This window comes from Cavia porcellus, unplaced genomic scaffold (genome assembly GCF_034190915.1).
Source record: "Cavia porcellus strain 051 isolate PalLab524CR breed Dunkin Hartley unplaced genomic scaffold, mCavPor4.1 scaffold_21, whole genome shotgun sequence".
Classification (NCBI taxonomy): Eukaryota; Metazoa; Chordata; class Mammalia; order Rodentia; family Caviidae; genus Cavia; species Cavia porcellus.
The window spans coordinates 58,857,825-58,879,571 of record NW_026947504.1 but is presented as its reverse complement, the minus strand read 5'-3'; the positions used below and the strand labels follow the sequence as shown (position 1 = coordinate 58,879,571).

The 21,747-nt window shown below is 39.1% G+C and overlaps 1 protein-coding gene across 14 annotated transcripts in view; it reads left to right on the top strand.

The window, feature by feature from the left end:
• Positions 1 to 21,747, top strand: part of Enox1 (ecto-NOX disulfide-thiol exchanger 1) — a 568,850-nt gene that overhangs the window by 507,782 nt on the left and 39,321 nt on the right. For 12 of the 14 annotated variants that reach the window (XM_063232742.1, XM_063232740.1, XM_063232745.1 and 9 more), the window contains one exon: positions 217 to 273. The exons of the other annotated variants lie outside the window; for them this stretch is intronic. In XM_063232742.1, the coding sequence (XP_063088812.1) occupies positions 217 to 273 (57 nt within the window). The remainder of the gene's footprint in view (positions 1 to 216; positions 274 to 21,747) is intronic. 14 annotated transcript variants of the gene reach the window in all.

Sequence of the window (21,747 nt, the reverse complement as noted above, 5' to 3'; positions counted from 1 at the left end):
AGACCCATTATTTTTTTGCAAACTATAAAGCTTTATAAAATATTGGTCTCAGATTGGTTTCTGCAAGACTCATTAGAATTATGTGCTCCATCTGTTTTTCCTCATTGGAAGTTTTACAAAATGCAGCCTCAGAAAAATCACATTAACAAGATGATATATACTTAAATATGCTTGCTTATTATTCATTTTTTGTTTGTTTTTCTTTAAAATTTACAGTTAAAAGGTACCAAGGAATTGGTCGAGACCAATGGCCACAACCTTGAGGATGCAAATGTAGGTATCATAAACCTGATATTTGCTTTTTTTCACTGGATGTTGGTTGACACCATGGATGTGTGGCCCTTTGTTTCTACTATCAAGGAAATCAGAAGTTCTGCATTTCAGTAGCTTAAGATTATTATATATATTCAGCAATAAAATGTGGTAAATATGTACTGCTGTTTTTAGCTTAGCTTACTTGTCAGTATAGAAGTTTTTAAACTAATCACCTTCAGAAATCCTAATCTCAGTGAATTTGTTCGAGCCTTCTATGTTTCTAAAGCTATAAAGTAGTGATGTGTTGGGAGAGCAAGTGGAATGGGATGGGAATAATAAGTTGTAGACTGTGTGAAGTGGATCAAAATATACAGTGATATTTAAAAATGTTTAAATGTGTTACAGGAAGAGACATTATCATTTATCTTCCTCAAAACGCTCCCCCTTATTTTAAGCTCCCTCATTCTATCATTCTTGTCACTTTCTGAAGTTCTTTCTTGTGAGTGCTCATAGGAGATGTGATCAAAAACACAGTGAATGCGACTGCCAAGTATCCTCCAGTGGAAAGGCAAGTTTGTAAAAACAGTACTGTTGTTCTCCTTCACTTTATTCTCTGAATCTGGCACCCGGAAATTTCTGCTTGTTATTCAAAGTCAAAAAGGTCATGAAAGGTAAAGGTTTTGAATTAATTTAAGACATTGAAGCAGCCAGAACAGGGCAAGTAAATACATTTTAAAAACAGTATTTCCAGAATTGCTTCAGAAAGTGGCAAAAATGATAGGATAAGTATATTCAAAGTGAAGGGAGCATTCTGGGGGAATTAATAGAAATATATCGTTTAATGTAATAATCTAAAATATTTTAACATTCACTGGGTTTTTAAAATCACATTTCATGTAATGAAGTTTGCTTTCCATTGAGGATAATAATTGAGTGACTGGCATCATGAAAAGGTCCCAGTCACTTCTCCCCACTTCTCACAGAGTAGACCTTGACAGTGACTTCTCTTCTGTTTGTGAGCCAAACCTTATCGTGATGCTTCAGTCCTCTTAACAGAGTACAAGGCAGTGTGGTGAACACATGGCACACGGGCCACAGTGGGCTGTTTGTGTCACTGAGCTCTGAAAAATTTGCCAGAGCAGGTGTAAGGTGTAATGGCCCAGGATTCCAGTTAGACTTACTTCCTCCGTGAGTGTTTTTGGCATAATGAAATGCCAGAAAGGCGATAAGTCTTCTTCATGCATTAAGGCTCATTATTAAGCTCAGATGAAATGTTATACCTTGTGTATCATTGTCTTTCCATATGTGTGATGGGTTTTGTTTTTGTCTTTTTTAAGACTGTGAAATCTGTACATATTTAATTAATCGCATCACAGGAAATGCTTACTAAGCAGTTCTTTTCACATAACAGAATCAGACAGACACGGTGATGAATGCCTGATTAAGCTAAGGCCAGGAGAAATATACTTCATATTCACTCTTGTTTTAATTATATGCAACATAAAGTCTAGTAATCTAAGTACCCAAAAACTCCTTCTTTGTGGTCATTGTTCCTGCCCAACAGATCCTTAACACAGGAGACTGATTGAGACCTCACTGTGTCCATGGTACTCTGTTAGTTCTGAGGGGTAGGAGCGGGGATTCCAAAGAAGCATAAAGTTTTTTGTCTGCCCATAAGGACTTTATGCTCAGGCTGAAGAATTAAAGAGTATACGGTGTATACAGGATAGGAAGCATCCAAGAGGGCAAGGCAGCTATGCACAAGGTAGTTGAGATGTGTCAGCTTGACAAGTTACCTAACCTCTCTGAGCTTCATTTTCCTCATGAGTAAAAGGGGTGACAGACCCTCCCTCAGCAACTTGTAGTGACATTGTAAAGCGCTGAGCCTGTGAAAGCCTTGAGGCATTGTTGTTATGACTTCTTTGTGCTGGGTAATCAAGAAAGGTTTCCTGGATCTGTGGGCTTTGGGTTTGACTTTGATGAATGGATCGAGGGAAAGCTGGGAAAGAAGCGGTTCATGCCTTGCTCCCCCTGGCAACATGGGAAACACTTAAGAGTCTTTGTGCTTCCCTAGCTCAGCAATCCCCTCCTTCCCCTAAAGCCCTTCTTCAGGATCCTGTCTTCTAGGGACACACTGTGATGACATTCTCAACCAAACTTTCATGGCCATTGCACTCAGGGTCAGACCCTCTGTGTCCTTCACGGAAACCGCTGTCTAATGCATTAAACCAGAAAAAGTAGCAGCGTAACCTTATCTTCCTGGTCTGTAAAATGGGGATGATATTTCTTGCCTTTACTCACTTAAGGATTCTTTTTTTTTAATTAAAAGAAGGAGATTAAGATAAAAGAGGACATAACAACATAATAACACAGGTCAGAACAGAACAATTTAAGGAACATAGTGTTTCACCACAAGATAACCCGACATAACAGTATTTCCTTGAAATACTTGAGTATTAACTTCCTGTATTATAGCATCAAACACAACATGACGGTGTAAAACCATTCAAGAGAATGAAAGTATTACAGGGTATTTAGAACCAACTAACAGAAAATGAACAATGATTTCTATATTATCTCCTTATCTATAAAAAAATTTGTTTATACTATCACATATAATAAAATCCAATAAGATACAACATGATATAAACTGAGGGAGACAGAAGAACAAAAGCTTCATGGGACTTCAAAATAATATGATATTATATCAGCACTAGTTATTATATTGTCTTGTTTTTTTCAAAATAACTGTTCATACCATCACAGACAATAAAATCAAACAACCCGGAATAGAACCATTCCAATTAATGAAAACATTATAAGACTTCAAAACAATATAATGGGGAATCATTTTTACCACATACTTTTATGTATTCTTACCATTTCTTACACTAGGGAAACTATTCGGTATTTATACATGTGAGTTTGATTTATTTCGCTTATGAGTATGGTCCCAAGCTGCACCCATTTATCTATAAATATCTCAATGTGATCATTCTTTATAGCCGAGTAGTACTCCATTATATAAAAATACCACAAGGAAAATTATAATACACTGAAAAAAGAAATTGAAGAGGATCTCAGAAAGTAGAAAGACATCCTTTGCTCATGGATAAAAAAGAATAAAAATGGTGAAAATGGCCATTCTCCCAAAACTGCAATACAGATTCAATGCAATCCCAATAAAAATACCACCAACATATCTTATGGATCCATAGAAATCACTCCTCAAATTCATCTGGAACCAGAAGAGACCTAGAATAGCAAAGACTGTTCTAAGCAGCAAAGGCAATCCCTGACTTGAAGTTATACTACAAAGCAACTTAGTAAAATCAACATGGTACTGGAATCAAAACAGAGTCGAAGATCAATGGAATAGATTAGAAGGATTCTTGCGAGAAGCAAATAAGATAATGAATGTAGAAGCTCTTTATAATCGTGAGGTTCCATCTCAGTCAGAAGTTGTTCTGAACATAAACTCGGGCTGATTGAGTTAAGTGAGATGCAAAGATAGGCCAAGCACAACAGCCAGTCCGAGGCCTTTACTTGAGAAATGTTACTAAATGGAAACACAGAAAGGAGATCATTGTTGAGGTCTTTTGTTTCTTCTACAGGAAAGATTTTAAATTTTAAGGACGCCTCTCTAGAATTGATGAGTCGGAGGTAGTGTTTGTAATCCACTGGAGGAAATGGCAGTGGAGAGGTGAGGTCCTGATAGGGAGGAGGGGACAGGAGGGGCACAGCACCACGGCCAGGAGTCACAGAGGTGTTGGGGAGTCACCGTCTTTTCCTAGTTTGCTGGGTAGCTCCCTGGGAATTGATTGCTCATTTATCCCCCCTTTTTTGTCTGTAATTTCAACTCCTTTTGACAGTATCTGTAGTACCTCCATCTGGATTGTGCAAAAGACAAGAAACTTTTAAAAGTCAGTGATTCGGGCTCTAGCAAAATATTTTGTGAAGATGTTTTTAAGTGTCTAAAATGAATTCATCTCACCTGGAGCTTGTACCAGCCCAACAGGAGTTAGAAGGGTGGACCAGAACACGGGAATCTGCAACCAGTTTGATCTCTAAATAACCACGGGACTGAGGCAGTGACTGACCCTCATGGGCAGCTCTTTCTCCGTTTGTTTGTCAAGGGCATCATAAATGCAACACCTGGCCTAGAGCACAGACCTGAAAGCTATCTATTCTTGCTTTTGCCTCTGTGGTTTTGAACCCAGCAAGCAGGACATGGGCAGGACATACTTTAGTGCAGACCATGAGGTTTAAGTTTCTGCCAGAAACTGTTGACTAAGATGTGTGGATTTTTTTTCTTTACAGTTATTCATATTTAGGGACAGAAACCTTAAACAATATCATTGATACTAATTATATAGTCACCTAGTACCAGATTAACTGGATATTCTTTTGAGAGTTAACAGCATGTGTTATTTTTTTAAATAGTACATTTGAAGTTTGTATGTTACAGAAAAGAATATAGAAGCAAAGGAAAATAACTTCACGTCTCATTGCTCAGAAAAAAATCATTATTGACATCTGATTTTAGTTTTTTCTAAAATGTATATGCACATGACCAGAGGGAAAAACTCACAAATAAGTGGATAAATATTATTATATTGATGCTGTTTTGTCCTGTTTTGATTTCTCATTATATGATAAGCATTTTTCTGGCTACTGAACATTCCTAAAGTCTTGATTCTTAATGGTTATGTAATGTAGATATAATATAATTGAACCACATGCCTGTGTGTTATACTTTAATCATTTTTTGCTTTTATAGATAATGCTGTTATTAACATGCTCTTAAATCTTGGTTACATGTCTCCTATTTGCTGCTGGGGTGTTTGGTATGTTAATAGCTGTGTCTTGAAGTTTGGTTGGGAGTTCAGACTTTTGGAATAGCTTGGAATTCCAAATACTGGTGAATGTGACAGCTGCACTTCGACAGCATCCATGAGCCACCAAAAGATTTTTCTGTCAAGTATTGCCACTTTTTCTTTTGCGTTAGCCTGGGAGCATCTGGCTTATGGTGTGTTACTGTTACTCTCCTATAGTTTTTACATTTTACTGAACACCAGAAGACTCTGGGTCTATACCTGATCCAGCATTCTTGAGCTCTCAAAATAAATATACCCTAGAAAGACTCCTTCTCTCATCTCACAAGATCTTCTGTTAGGTCATGCCCAAAAGAAGTTTTCTTAAGATTCATTTAAAACCAAGAGAACTTAAATAGTGCAGGCTCACCTATTGCTAATTTTTAGTTGTTTCTTTGTATTTGGACTAGAATATATTAATGATAGGTTGTTATTCCAACATTTTACATGTAACCAAGTTTAAAACAAGCCTTTATCCCAGATTTCAGTTATGTCAGACCCCAGTTTCTTTCCGAGAAAGCAAAGCTATAGATTTTCTTTTGATACATGTTTCTGAGCTGTCTCTTGATCCCTCAGACTGTGGTATAACCAGCCTCAGCGTTGGCAATTAATTATATATAATAGATACCAAAATCTTAAATTAGAAACAGATGGTCTATCCTCATTTCGCATCTTTTTGGTGACCTTATTTCCGCAGTATTGTACCCCTGAGCCTAACAATGGAAGGGACGGCCGAGTGCGAGAGTCAGGACAGGTGTGAGGCGTAACACAGACTGGCCACTGAAGACTGCAACTTGGTCTAAAAAGGTTTCTGTTCAGGTTTCTCCCTGTGTTCTCTCTATTAGAGGAAGGCTGCCACCCCACGTCCTTCCATTTATACAGTTCAGTCTCCCACAGGTGGGGTTACAGAAATCATTTGCAATCTGTAAAGAGATTTAATGGGAGATACTGAAGGTTACCGCTGTCAAACGGAACATCCTTCCCACCCAGTAATAAAACAAAACCACAAAAGAAAAAAGACTTTCCAGTTTTTTACACTGTCTTCTTAAGAAGGTAAATCCTCAGAGCTGACTATAAATCTGTCAGAGTAAAGATGTTAGGAGCGGATGGAAGAGATACTGTGGGAAACACATCCTTCAGGTCGAACGTGCTGCAGCAGAGCTATGATGAACTGTGTATTTTAATGATATTCACAGGGGAGCCCCAGCGGGCGCTGAGTCCTTACCCCCTTTCAGAGTGCAGCTTCCACCTTCCACCAGGGAGGGACGAGACTTAAGCAGGCCTGCTGTGCACCACACAAGGCGAGGAGGAGAACTGCCCTGGAGGATGCCAGTGTCTTCTTAAGGAAAGGACGCCTCAGGCTCCATCCTTTCTTCCTACAGCCGCTTGCTGCCTGGCTTTGGGGCCCCAGACATGAACTGGGAAAAGAATAGACAGAAAAGGCCAGACTTTAGAATCTGTACCTTCCACACCTCATCTTAGAGACTCTTTAAAGACCAGATAGAATTGAGGTAGGCGCTTTGCAGGGGACCAGAGATGCCCTAGTTCTTCAGTTCTTCCCTGTTTCTGCCTTCTCGGTATCTCATGCTGCTCAGCCAGTTTCTGTTCCACACGCTTGCCGTCATTGTTTTACTCAGTAAAGTCACAGCTCTTCATTGACGGAGGCAGCACGGTAGATCTGGGGGCCAAGTGGTTTTCATACCAGTTGGCTCTGCCACTTTACTGTCCAGGTTGACCAGCAATATACCAACCACCTGTACTTCCATTTTCTGTATCTCTAAAATAAAGATAATAATCACGCCTCCTTCCTGGGGTGATTGTGGACTTCACCTAGCAATGCTGACATGACCATTACTACTACTGCACTGTGTGGGGGCTCTGCAGACCCAGGCAGCAAGTAACAAAGATGTGGTCCCTGCCCTCAGTGGGCTGACTCTGTCCTCATGTCTTGCTCTTTCTAAGCCTGATTGTCCCATTCTATTGAAGCAGGCTTCTCTGCATTCGGGTCAGTGTGACTGTGGGAAGGATGGGCTTGGGTGACTCTGTAGGCAAGACTTTCCTTGGAAAGACTGGTTCCACAGGGAAGGGATCTTGGTGTGTGTAGGCCACAAATGGTGGTAGATGGTAAGCTTTAACACCCTTAAAAGTCCCAACTGGAAAATGAAATATAGTTTGTCTCCCATCCAGGGAAGGATGGAGCCACGTCAGTAGATGCCTGAGAGTTCCCTTGCTTGTAGATGCCTGAAATCAAGAAGTTGGGCTTTTCATGGACTAGTATTTCCTTTACCCTGTAATATATAGACCCATTCACATAAATATTATATGCATTCACCAAGAACTGGACTCTCTCTGGTTCCAGCTCTTGCACCATTGCTATTATGTTCCTGATGACATTTTCTTCCATCTTTTATCCCCAGCCTCCATGCTAGTATCTTCTTTCAGCTGCCACATCAACATTTTCTCCTCTGATGTAACCATGGCATGGCCATGTGCTGTGAAATCCATAATTCCAACTGGGAAATCAAACTACATATCAGCTCACCACCGTTATGAACATTGGAAGGGACCCTGCTGGTACACACCCTCCCAGTTCATGCAGAGCACCCAGTCCCAGGAAAGGTTAGAAGGGACCCAGTGTTGAAGATGGGCAGTGCTCTCCATGGGGAGACAACATGCAGGAGTACTGCCCTTGGGAGTGCCTCACTGCCAACTGACAGTGAGTCCACAGCTGGCCTCGGGCTGGAGTCTGACCCTCCTAAGGACAGTTATTACCCGCTGGGTCACAAGTGGGTCTGGAGCATGTAACAGGATCAGCACATATTTCACGACACTTTCAGGTTGAGTTTAAAGAGTGAAAATATATCTTCTTTCCCCAGGTTAGGATAGAGAAAGGAAAGAAGGAAATACAAAATTCACCCCTTATGAAATGGCCAGACACGGACATGGATTCTTATATAGTTAAAAAAAAAAATCTGAACAGAAGTTACCTGTCCTGTAGACAGAGTGTACATCTCCAAAAGGTTCATGGTCTTGATACCTTCTATGAAAGAAAATGCAACTGTTTAGAGTCGAAGTAAGGTGCCTTATATAGAGCCAGTGCACATACATATAAATACAGCTATAAATACTTTATCTTAAAAGTGCCACTTTTTTGGTGGAAAATTTGGAAATACAGAAAAATATGAAGAAAAAATTGTTATCTGCACTCTTACTCAGAAGTTAGTGCTTCTACTCCTGTATATTTTCTCCATTTTAGTCTATGTGCACGTATATTCATTTTTTATCAGGTTTAAAGCAAATCATATAAACAATTTTACAGCTTCTACTTTTTGCCTTTATAAATCATGTGTATTCTCCCATCATATTAAATGTTTTCTTCATATGATTTCTAATGACTGCCTAATATTTCATGCTAGAGGTATATGCTAGTTTATTGTCTCTGCTGTGGGACGTTAAAATACTGTGTTTTTGCTGGCATGGAAATTATGCAGTGAATGTTCCGAACCAGTTTGTTGGTTAACTCATCTGTCAATTAAGCACTTTATAAATGGAGAAGCTTTTGTGCTTGGTTGTGATTCAGAGATAGAGGGAGACCCACTGATTTTTTAAAAAATATATTAAAACTTAGCCCTGGCTTGTTAAGTATCAAACAGTTCATGATAATGTCTGGATATTACCTCACTGAGAGCATGTTGAGTTTCTCCTTAGGAGAGGAAAATAACTCTCAAGCTTATTTGTACTTTAGACAAAAAATCCCACTATGTATACATTATAAATAATTTCAAAGAATAATACTTAAGTATGCATTTGGGGTCTTGTACTATGAACTCTGTATCAGTTTTCTTTGTGGATTAAAGACCGGAGAGCTTGTATTCTAAGTGTGTCTCAGAGCAAGGCTAAAGGAATGCTACAATCCCTCTTAGGCTGGTCTACCCACTCCAGAGAATAAGGGACCTTGAAAAGAGTGATTAATTTAAATAACAGAGTTCTAGGCCCAAAAGAGAAACTTTCATTTTTAGGCCAGGTCTTTCTATGTAGTTTAGACTGGCCTTAGTTCACTGTGTAGCTGAGGCTGACCTAGAACTCGTGGCAGTCCTCCTGCTTCAGCCTCTCGAGTGCTGGGATTGCAAACATTCACCACTATGCCCCACCAGAAGCATTCATTTCTAAATACGGCCAACAAGATCCGAACCATCAACAAGAGCCGCATACACAAAGCCATGACTTATAGACACTACTGTTCTAAAGTTGAATGAACATAGAGGGCTCAGTCACAGGTCTCCTGCCTCTCATAGGAGATGGCTCAGCACTGCCTGACATTCTGAACACGAATTACCTGAAGATCATTCAGGAGCATTTGGGAACAGGTCTCAGAACCCGAAAGGGAAACAGAAGCAGATCATCACTCTGGTGCTTCATAGAAGCAGAGGCGGAGAGCAGAGTTGCTTTTCCACAAGGACCTACAAGGCCTCATGACAGCACTGGACCCACGTGTTGAAAATGGCCAGGAGCAAGACTTCACAGCTGGCAGACCTAAATTCTTTTTAGGTCTGTATGTTATTCAGGAAAGTTTGTTTTTCATACTTGGAATATTAAATTTTCTGTAGTGACTTCTACACTCTTAAAATCTGCTGTCCATGTGAGACCAAGACGGGAGAGGTGTGAAATGGACCACCTTGGTGGAGCCCGTGCTGGCCACACTCGTGGCTCATGTCTCCCACGTGGCATCCCCATCAGCACTGCCTAGCTCTCCCTGGACGGCTGTGTAAGGTCATGAAGAGTAAGTCATTTCCTGTGTCTCCAGACACTGTCCATCTCCAGACTTCATCCACCACCCATAATTGGACTGTGAAGTTTGTTTGAGAAAATATATAGGAGAATAGCAATAAAAAAAAAAAAGTAGGTGGAACCAAGGGAAGGGAAAAGGGCAAAGAAGACAAGAGGAAGTTCCCTGTCCATCGCTCTCTGTTGCTTTCCAGCACTCTAATCACCTGTGGCAGGCAGGGTAGCAATAGCTGTCCCCACCCCCTGACATCCTGCCAACTCCAGTAGTGCAGTCTGCTGTCACTAAAGGTGTGTTTGTGGTTACACAAATGTCAATGCCTCAGGCAAAGTGGATCCAAAAATAAGGCTCTTGAATTCAAAGCAAAAAGTTCAGATGCCAGTCTGCCAATAAAATTATCACAGGCTTCCCAGAGAAAACCACCAAGTTTGAAAATAGAAATGAGTACTTGCAAATTGTCCACAACCAAATGAAGTGTGTCCTAATCTTTCCAGGCTTGAAACTTCCCCTGCTGGAGGGAGCTCTCCTCTCCACGCCATCCCTTCCCCCTTAGAGCCTTTCCAGGTGGGAGTGCAGCACCAGCCACGGCAGTTCTCACCTGCCCTGCCCAGAGGGACCTGGCGACCGACTGACAACCACACTGGATGCTTTAATTTTTTTTAAATTCTATTTAAAGAAAGACTAAATAAAACAGAAAATGGGTAGAAATAATACATACATTCAAAGAAAAAATAAACAGTAAGAAATCACTAGTTGATGATTACAGATTATCCTCTTACAAATAGTTATTCAAGATACTAAAGTGGAGCATATAAAGTGGGTATTTAAACGGTGAGACTGCAACCCAGACTGGACATTTTAATGGAACCTCCAAGAAAGTTACAAACCTCACACTTGCGGTTCTCAATCTAATTGAGGTTATGCTGCTATACCCTCAATTTGAGAACTTTAGCAAACCGCACTTGGATTAGAAACACTTCGGGTATTTCTAATACAGGCTGAGCAAAAGCTGGCTGGAAGGGAAGCTGCTGTCCAAAGGAAGAGGCATCTCCATATTTGGTTACATTTTAAAATTACATTCTTTATAGCAGCAGAAACTATCCTGGAACAATGGGTCTCTATTCTTAGTTGTACAGATGCGAGAGCCAGGGAGGCCCTTGCCTGTCATTCTCCGAGCAGCAGCAGACAGTAAGCACCCGAACAGTTCTGGGAAGTGTACACACAGCCCCTTTCAAAGTATCTGGGGCTGTTCTCCAAAAACGTGTGATTTCCCCAGCCTCAAGGGCTTGATTGGTATTTTAAAACTTTATTCATTGTTCTGTTTTGTGTTGGTTTTTGAAGTAAATCCTTTACACCTCAGCCTTTCTAGCCCTAAAATTGCCCTGGTGGAGAGATTGGTGGCCGTGATACTTGGCATCACGTCATTACTATTATATCAGCTTGCTCCTGAGATTACAGAGTGCTTTCTCTGTCTGGACGGTTTCCAGGCTGTTCAGTGTATGCTGATGAGCTACTTATGTTTATGAGACTTGTAGAATCTAATTTGTGTAGGCAATTCCTTTCCATGCCAACTTCAAGAACGATGACTTCAAACTGTGAGAGCTGGGAGCATATACTATATAATGCTTGATATCCATGTGGATGTAATTTCCTGCTCCCCATGCCATACACACACACACACACACACACACACACACACACACACACACACATACACACACGTGCGTGCGCACGCGCACACACACACACCATTCCTGATCATTTCATATGACAGTATTGGTAAATTAGATCCTCTTGGTAAATTAGAATAACTGTTGGCCTACTATTGAAATTAACTGTTAGTCTGGTATCCTGAATAAATGGCTTTAGCCAACAATTCAAATTTAGCTAGGAGAACGATTCATTAAAAGTCCTAAATAATTAGATTTTTTAATTGATAATTTGTATCCTCTATCTATCATGTCATCCATTTTTGCCTGCAATGCAAATTTCATCTATTTTTAAGCCCAGCTCAATTCCCATTGCTTGGGGCCTTACTCTCGAATCAGCCCAAATCAATTACCATCTTTCCAGATTCCTACCATATTTATCATCTTCCTAACCATTTTGAACACACACTCCAGTTACTATAGGCTTATTCTCAACTCAGGCAGACGTTCCTCAGGGCAGGGAATTTGTACGTATCCCTTACAGAACCTAACACCATAATGAGCTTATGTAGGTGGCACATTTGTAATACCAGTTGAGAAAAAAGCTGGCATGGGAATTCCAGCAGCCTGAGATAGTATTGTGAATCTGTTTAGCTTTCATAGGTAAAAGAGGTAAACCCTTTCTTCTGTGTATTATGTGCAGATCTTCAAAGTAAAAACTATTCCCCGCCTGGAAACCATATCATTTTCATTGTTCCTTTGGGTTGGATTTTATTCTCTTTTGTTTGATTATATTAAATCTGATGGCATGAGCACCTATTTAAAAGATAGCAAGACATACTATGGTAGCTATTTTGGATTTACTATGAGCTTATTTTGAAGTCCTTCATTAGCATTCATTGTTTTATTTATTTTGTTTCTGCTCTATTCTGTTCTGTTTTACTGTGTCCGAAGGTATCTGCAGCTATTTTGAAGACAACAAAAGGCATCATGGCAACTATTGTTGATTTTGTAGGTTTTGAAATTCCTGTTTCACTTATATTAGTTTATTTTGATTGTTTTTATTATTTTATTTTTCCTTGGTTTTATCCTCTTTAAAATTAAAAAAGGAAAGAAACAAAGACCTCTTCATTCAGTTGGCTTTGATATGTATACAGAAGTCTTAGTGTAGACCATGAGAATTATAATTGAAATGGTAAGGATTACCTTGTCCTACATTTATATTTTACGTATTTAATTTGGAATACTTTTCTTATTTAATTATTATGTGCAAGTGAATCTTATGTTTTTCAAAACCTTAGTAAACAATGAATTCAAAGACCTTTTGGAAACAAAATGCTGGGGCCCACTTACATTTTGACTGGGTAGGTTAGGGTCAGGGCCTGAGAAATGGTATTTCTAATAAGCAGCCAGATTACCCCAGTGCAATTTGTTCATAGCCAACATTTCAGTAACAGCGCCATCTACGCTCCAGCTCAGGGCAGGTTGGTGCATTCTGAGCTCTTCTGCACCATGGCCTCGCGTCATCTGTCATAGTTTACTATCACAGTGTTTTGACATAGTTTACATGTGTGCCATCTTCTCAACTCTGTATACTCTTTAAGAATATAAACTACTCGATCCCTGGTACCGATAAAAATGAAAAAGACAAAAAAAAAAGAATATAAACTACTATAGCTTTTTATGTTCTTGCGTGACACAGAACCTGCTCAATAAATGATGATTGAAAGAATGGTGAAAATTCAGTAAATTCCAATTAAATTACATTGAACTGAGATGTATAGGTAATAATATATTTATTCCAAATGTTAAGTTTTGCTACTACCCAACTCCAAAAGAAAATATATAATTAGTAATTACCAGGCTTTGGTTGAGAAGAAATCACATCAATTTGAGGAATAAGAGCTGTGGCCCCACACCTGGCCCCCACCCACGCCTTGCAAGTCTATGGAGTGAGCAGCACAGGGCTATCCTGTGGGCGTGTGCATGATTGCAGCACAGAAGTGTCCTTCGGGGGCACCCGATCCACTGAGGACAGAGACTGTGGAGTAGAGAATGGGTTTTAACAGAGAAGCTTGGCTTCCCCGAGGCACAAGGCAGCACAGACTAACAGCTCTGGAGTCTGACTGCCGAGGCCCCGTCTTGGTATCACCGCTTCCCAGAAAGGTAAATTTAAGGAAGCTGCTTCCCTGATTTATGCCTTAGTTTTTCCCTTTTGTAAAATAAGGGTGATCATAGTACCAGCACCTGTCATCTACCAAGTAGTCCGCAAGGGATATTAGTATTATTATCACCACCAGTATTTGTATCATTGTTTTTCTAAAGGGAACATCAGATTCTGCATCCCTCACATCATACAGCAGCAACCCAGGACCCTTAGCTCTGGGATATTTCTCACATGTGATATATTCAAGGAAGCCGTGAAGAGAGAAAATTTGATTTTAGTATATAAGGAAGGGGGACTGCTTAATATTTTCCAAGATCTCACCATATGGCAGCAGACATTGTGCAATTTGATTACTTTAATAATAATAAAATGTCTCTTCCATGTATCAGACTGCATCCTATCTACTCTCATGACCTAATTTACCACTATAAAGGTCAAAAATCTCAAAATTTTAATATCCTTAGTAATGTAAACTCAGCAGGTGAAAATTATGATAGCAAGTGCTTTGTAGCAGAGAAAAATAAGAAATGTCATACTGAGAAATGAACTGAGAAAATAACATGCCAAGAGTGCCATAATATAATTAATCTTCACCAGCAATAGAGTCAGTATCATGTAAGATAAATCAAACGCAACTAATTCTGGTTGCACATACACACATTTTTAAAAGCATCTCACTTTAGTTTTTTCTGTTTGCTGCAGTATTTTTAATGGCTGAGGAAATTTTTCATGTCAGTCCTATTTCAAGCTTATGAATACTTAGACTTGTATAGATACAGCAGTATGGGTTACATGTTTTTACATACTGAAGAGAATGCACAGCTGTTTTCGACATCAAATGTGTTTTTTCATTTGGTAATGTTAACAGTGGCATATAGTAACACTAAAAATGCTATAATTTACAGTTTAATGAATGGAGTTATTGGAATGCAAAGAAATTTTTCTGATTTTTAGATCTGTTTAACATGATTGTCACAAAACTATGCTAAAAGAAAGTCATTTAACTGCCAGCTTGAGACCACCATTTAAACATGGTGTGAGCTGTGATAGCCGTAATTAAGCTCTGACCCAACCAGCAGCGATGCTCTTCGTATTTAATGAGAAACATTAAGAAATTTAAATTACTCCTTTTGATCAGAGTCTCTGATCTTTTTATATATTATGCATGTAGGATAATCCTATTTTTCAAGTAAGAACTAAATAACAATAACATGCATGAAAACATAAGTATCTATTATATATGCAAAAATAATATGTAAACTTTAAAGATAAGTATCTGAATATTGATAGTGTTTATATCTCTATATTAGAATTTCAGTGAATTGTAAGTTTCTTTTATCTGTATTCTCTAAATTTTCTACACTGGGTTGTATGTATCATGTCTGTAAGGAGAAAAGCAGTAACACATAACTATGAATTAAAGCAAATTAAAGAAACGTCTTATATTTTAAAAAGAAAAAGAAAGGAAAAAAGTTATACACTTACAGTTTGGTCTCCAAAAAAGCTGAGATTTAAATTAAAAACACTGAAAGCAATACAATAGCTAGAAACTAAAAATTAACTTCTTTACTTCCTTTAACCTAAGAGAAGAAATAAATTTTGGTGCTTTAAAATGATGGTAGAACAAAGACATTTAGGGACCAAAAGTATATAATATACCCAAAGTGACTACATTTTTATTTTCACTACTCACCCTATATATTTCTCCGAGACTTCCTCGGAGATCACTCCGAGGCAGAGGTTGACCACATCCTGAAGATTACCGGGCAGTGTCACCATCAGATGTACTCTCTCAATGAATGTAATATCAGATTCTGAGATTTATTCCTATAAAAACATGTTGGTTGTGGAACTGGAGAGGGTACTGAGGATGCTGAGAAATGATTAGGTAGAGCGAGCACATATAGTCTCCTTCGGCCATGTGTGAGGGTGCTGCTGTGTACTGCTGCTGCCTCTCCTGGGACAGTAAGTGTGCATGCAGTGGGGGAACAAGACCAAGCTGAGATGGGCACTTCAGTGGAAATGCTGTCTTGAGTTCACCTCCCATGTTTCCTACTGTCTTTGCAAGACCTCAAGTCCAACATTTTTTTTTCCTTCTTTTTTCCCGTACCGGGGATTGAACTCACGACCGCCTGCTTGCAAGGCAGGTGCTTATGCAGCTGAGCTAAATCCCCAGCCCCAAGTCTAACATTTCTAATTGGGGCCAGTTCTTCTAATGCGCTGTAGTCTCTGATTTTGATACCATTATTTTGCTAGCCATCCAGTCTTGACTTGCTTGCTTTTTTAAACACTCATCCCTCTTTCCTCTGATTCCCAAATGGAATCTGCCCATCCTTCCTTCACAGTAGCTTTTATATCCCTCTTCCCTCTTTTCCTAATAGACATTCTGCCTTAATACAATATGTGGGAGGCGGGGTAGGGGTGCAGCTGGAGCTACGCCATGAGTCTGCCTGCGTCGTCAGCTCATCTAGTCCTTTATATGTCCCCTCCTCAGATTCTTGGAAAGTACTTTGACCTCAGTCTTCTTCCACCTGTATCTTCTAAACCAGGAAGAATGGTGTTTTTGCATACTCCCACACCTAAGCCAGACTGGTCTTTCTTTAAAAGAGCGTTTTTCAAAACCTTAGCTAATTCTTACCTAATCTTTGCAGTTGAAGATCTTAGAAAACACAGTTCTTGGGCTTGTCTGAGGACACAATGCATGTGCTCTAGGTCTAGTACTTGGACCCCTATGGGGTAGAACATCCTAGAACGTAAAATGCAGTCACATTGTGATGAATTTCTGTGTCTTGGCTGAGAGAAGACCAAATGTCTGCTTTCGGATTCTCTCTGTGTCACTGATGTTAGGTTGGCCTCTATTGCCTTGTGTAGATCTTGAATAACAAAGGCTGCCAGAGAAGAGCCTAGGTAAATGAGAAGCCACTACCCTCAGAGCTGACAGTGCCAAGATTCAGAAACTCATTGGGTTAAAAAGGCCTTGGGATTTCCAACCCATAGAAAATGCCAAGGTTCTGCTCACTGTTAGAGATAGAGATATTCTTACTCTTGAGCCATAAGACATTCTAAAGTTTAGTCTTTTGTGGCCATCAATCTTTTTCTCATCCATTTTGTTTTTATTATTTTCCCCCTCTGCTTAATGTTTCCACTCTTAATTTTTTTTTTTTAATTTTTAAAGAGAACAAAACAAAACAACAGAAAAAAGCAAATCAGTACAGAACAATGCAAGCAATACAGGACTTCAAAACAAGGCAACAGGAAATCAACAATGGCTACCATGTCTCTCATTCAAAATAACTGTCCATACCATCACACACAGTAAAATCAAACAAAACAAACAGAAAAAAAAAATCAAAACAAAAGAATGAAAGCATTACAGGACTTCAAAACAGAATAATAGGAAATCAACAATGGCTACCATAATATATCCTGCTATCTTCAAAATAGCTGCCCATACCATCAGCCACAGTTAATGTAACAAAACAAGACAGAATAAAACCAAACTTAATGAAATTATGAAAACAATACAAGAATCCAAAACAAGATAACAGGAAATTAACAGTGGTTACCACTTTTTCTTTTTATGCATTTCCTTCCTTATCACTTTCATAATAACTGTTTGGATCCCACTAATACCTTCAATTTTGGGGATTTTTTGTTTGTTTGCTTGCTTTTTCAGTGCCAAGGATTGAACTCACAACCTTGTATTTGCCACGCAGGCGTTTATGCTGCTGAGCTAAATCCCTAGCCCTCCTTTACTTTTTTTATGCTGGTGAGATAAGTCCATGTTAACCCATATGAGTCCAAATCATTTTATCCATGAGCATGATCTCCAATTATATCCATTTACCTACAAGAGCTTCAAAATTATCCTACTTTTTAGTTGGGTAGCTTTACATTGTATGAAAATACGGTATCTTTCTTATCCGTTGTGTGGTTGATAGGCAAGTTACCCTTGCTTTTTTTCTGGTCTCCTGTTATGTGGAATAATTGTTTTCTGTCATTTGATTTTCAGTCTATGAATATCCTTTCAAGTTAAATGGTTTCTTGTATACAGTATATTGATGGATCTTGTTTCTTGACCGATTCTCCTTGTGTTTCTTTTTATTGGAGAATTAAGGCCATCTACACTAATGGTTACAACTGGCATGCACTGGTTCATCTCTGCCATGCTATACTCCTGTTGTTGGCCCTCTATCTTTCATTCAGTTGTCTGTCCTGTTTGGCAATCTGCAGCTGCTGCTATTCCTAGAACCTGGAACTATGGTCATCTTTATCTCTCTCTAGCATATCCTTCAGCACTCTCTGTAAGGTTGGTTTGGTGGTCATGAATTCCTGCAGTTGTTCTTTATTATGGAAGTATCTTATTTTCAATTTTGAAAGATAGGGTTTTGCAGGGTACATCAATCTGGGTTGGAAATTGTTTCCTTTCAGGATTTAAAACACTTTAGTCCAAACTTTTCTTGACTTGATAGTTTGTGTTGACAAGTCTACCATGATGCTGATGGATTTTCCTTTATAGGTGATCTGTTTCTTTTTTCTAACAGCTTTTAATATTCTGTTCTTGTACTGAATTTCTGGGATTTTGATTATTATATGTCCAGGTTTAGGTTTATTTTGGTTATGGCTGGTTGAAGTTCTGTATGCCTACCTTCTCTGTGTGACAGATTCTTTTACCATGTTTGGGAAGTTTCCTACTGTTATTTCTGTAAATAGACTTTTTATTTCATTTGTGTTGACCCATGCTTCTTCACTGATATCTGTCACCCATAAATGGTTTTTCTTTGTGTCATCTTACAGCTGTTGAGTTGTTATTTCCTGGTTCCATGTTATTTTTAAGAGCTCTTTCCTTTCACAATGGCTTGCTGCAATCCTGTCTTCAAGGTCTGAAAGACTATCTTCAGTCTCTTTCAAAGTGGTTTTGCCAGCTTTTGATTGACTTTTTAACTTTCTGGATATCTGTTTGAACCTGTATCATGCATTGTAATTCCTCCCTATATTGTTCATTCAAGATTTCCATCATTTTCCTATGGTCTTCTTTTTTTTATCTATGTCTGCTTTAGAGATGTTCAACAATTCTTGAATTATGTTTGTGATTTCTTCTTTTACCTGAGGCATTATTTCTGATCTGATTACTTTTACAGTCTCATGAAATTGTTTTGAAGTTATTTGTTTTTTACTTCAGTTACTATTCTCATGGAGATTTCAGGTATGTAACTTCCATTTTCTTCAATGACTGTCTCCCAGACTTGTTCTGTGTGGGCTGGAGGTCTGAGATTTCCTTTTGCTTCTTTGTCTTGACTTTCTCCTAGGTTCTTCCAAATAAGCCAGTTGTGGGATCCCAGGCATTTCCCATGTTGGCTGCCTTCTGCAATGTAGGAGAATGGGACAGACACCTGATTTTCTCTGAACCCAGGTTCCCAGGGAGGTAGCAAGGCATGAGGCAGGCTTCACTTGACCCATTCAGCTACACTGAGGCTTTCCCAAAGGCCAGAGATGTGTGGTAGTCGAGCTTCTTCTCTCAGCCTGCATGTCTGTACCGGAACTCCCCTGATGGAGACAGGCACACAGGGGTATGTTTGTCTGATTCTTCTGGTCGGTGCTTGCTTCCCAAAGGAAGCAAGGGTCTCCAATGGTGGCCTATAAGCACACTGGGTATATCTGGCTGCATCTCTCTGCCTGTGCTGGCTGCCCACAGGAAGCAACCTTCCAGTGGAAGCAGTGGTCGCACAGGGGTGGATCTAGATGCATGTTCCTGCTTGTGCTCACTGCCCACAGGAAGCAAACCTTCTGATGGTGGCAGCAGCACATAGGAGCAGATCTTCCTCTCTAATTTTAATTGGCATTAGAAATTCATGAAAGTACATATTGTCTGTGCCAAGTTGGCCATCCGATTCTAAATGAAGCTCCAACTCATGAGAAAGGAAACAGAACAGATACAGAATTTTGCAGCAGGAAAACCATTGAGATAATTTCTTTCAAATCTCTGTCTATACAAAGGGAAAAATGAAACAAGGTTACATAGCAAATCAGTGGCAGTTGGAGCCAGAGCCTTCTGTGTCTCTATTTCCATAGTTTTCTCTATCCTAGGCCATTATTTATGGGTTTTTTTTTTGTTTGTTTGTTTGTTTTGTTTTGTTTTGTTTTTTACTCAGTACCAGGGATCAAGCCCATGACTATGCACTTGCAAGGCAGGCGCTTATGCCACTGAGCTAAATCCCCAGCCCCCACTGATATGTCTTTCTTGCATTTATCAGCTCCTGTGTGCCTGTTACTTCCTGGTCTGACTCACAGAGCCAGGTGTGAGGGGTGTCCCCCATTTCCTTCTTTCCCCAGCCATAGTTGCACAGTCCTATCAAGAATACCATAAAGATTACTAAAGACTTGTGCATCTTTCAGTGGATCACTTGGTACTTTGTAGGAATCTAAAAGGATAACAGTATAATACAATTGCCACAGAAATTTAGAGAAGAGAAAATATACAGTATTCAAACACATAGTTATCACTTTTGCATGCCTGTTTTTATATGATTGTAGGCAAGATCTTACATGAAATGCGTGCATGGATTCAGTACCTCTAATATATATTAAACACTTTTTTGTAGCCAGACAGTTCTATGAACAATAAAGGTAAATAATGATAGTACAATATAGTCGTAGAAATGTACAGTTTCTATATTTGGTCTTCACAGCAACCCTGGGGGACAGGAAGAAGGAATGACCCATGTTTTATACAAGAGAAAATTAACATTTAAAGGGACGTGATATCTAAAGTGATCTGGTATATGTATAATGATGACATTTAGAACACAGGTTCCATGCAGCCACATGCCTCATTTGTTTAGCTGTGATGACTGCACCAAATGAGCCAGAAGAAAACATAGATGAAAGTCAGTCCTCTTCGAATATAGATAGATAGATAGATAGATAGATAGATAGATAGATATGATCACTTGCCACTTTTGTGGCTTATAAAGGGTCCAGATGAAGAAGAACTGCAAGTATCCTGGAACAAATGACTCTGGGAGATAAATATAGGACTTGTGCTGTGTATAAAAATGTAAGTAAGAAGTGGCAGGAAAAGATATGAAAGAGAATTCTAAGAACATAGTGCAGAAAGACAATAGGCTCTTTTGGAAGACTTGAACACAAAATGCCACAAAGTGGTACCTGTCTTTCCTTATGGGTTATCAGAAAGCATCTGAAGTGAGAGATTAAGAAGATGGATGTTGCATTTAAGAAAGTTTACTTAGGGCTGGAACTATAGTTCCATGGTAGAGTGCTTACTTATCACGCTAGGTCCTGGGTTCAATCCCCAGTGCTGCCAAAAAAAAGGAAATAAAAGATAAAAATAAAGTTTATCTGGTGATACTCTGTAAGATAGATAGGAAGAGAAAGAGCTCAGAGGCAGAAAGAAAGGAGCTTCTTTCAGTGGCCAGAGCATGAAATCAGGAGAATTGATTGTAGAAAATTAGTGGGAGAAACGTGAAAGGGCACTAGAGATGTTGCAGAGACTTGATGGAATTCAGATTTAGACAGACCTTCAAAGCACTTAAGGAACTGGAGAGAGTGAATCAGAGAAAAACTGTTAAGTTTCATTCCCAAACAAATAGAGCAATGCTGGTGTTGCTAATAAAAATAGAAAAATCTGAAAAAATAATATAGTTTGTGATATTTTTATTCTTTTTAAAATTAAAAAATATTAGTACACATTTGCAGTACATAATGATTGCATTCTCTGTGGAGAACTGGTACATGTACATACACATTTTAATTCTTTTTACTCCCCCTGCCCTTGCCCTTCTTACAACCTCCTCCCATCTCTTTGTCCCCTTCCCATTTGCAGATCCGTAGAATTATATTAGGAAAGACCTGTGTCCAGATTTTTTTAAAGTGCATTTCTTTAATTTTTATATAAAGGCCCTGTTTTGTAGAATAGAAGAAAATGGTAAAATGTAGGAATTCCAGTCCTTGGGCCTTCCATTTTGCATTCATAAAGCCAGTGTGGTTCCATAGACAGCT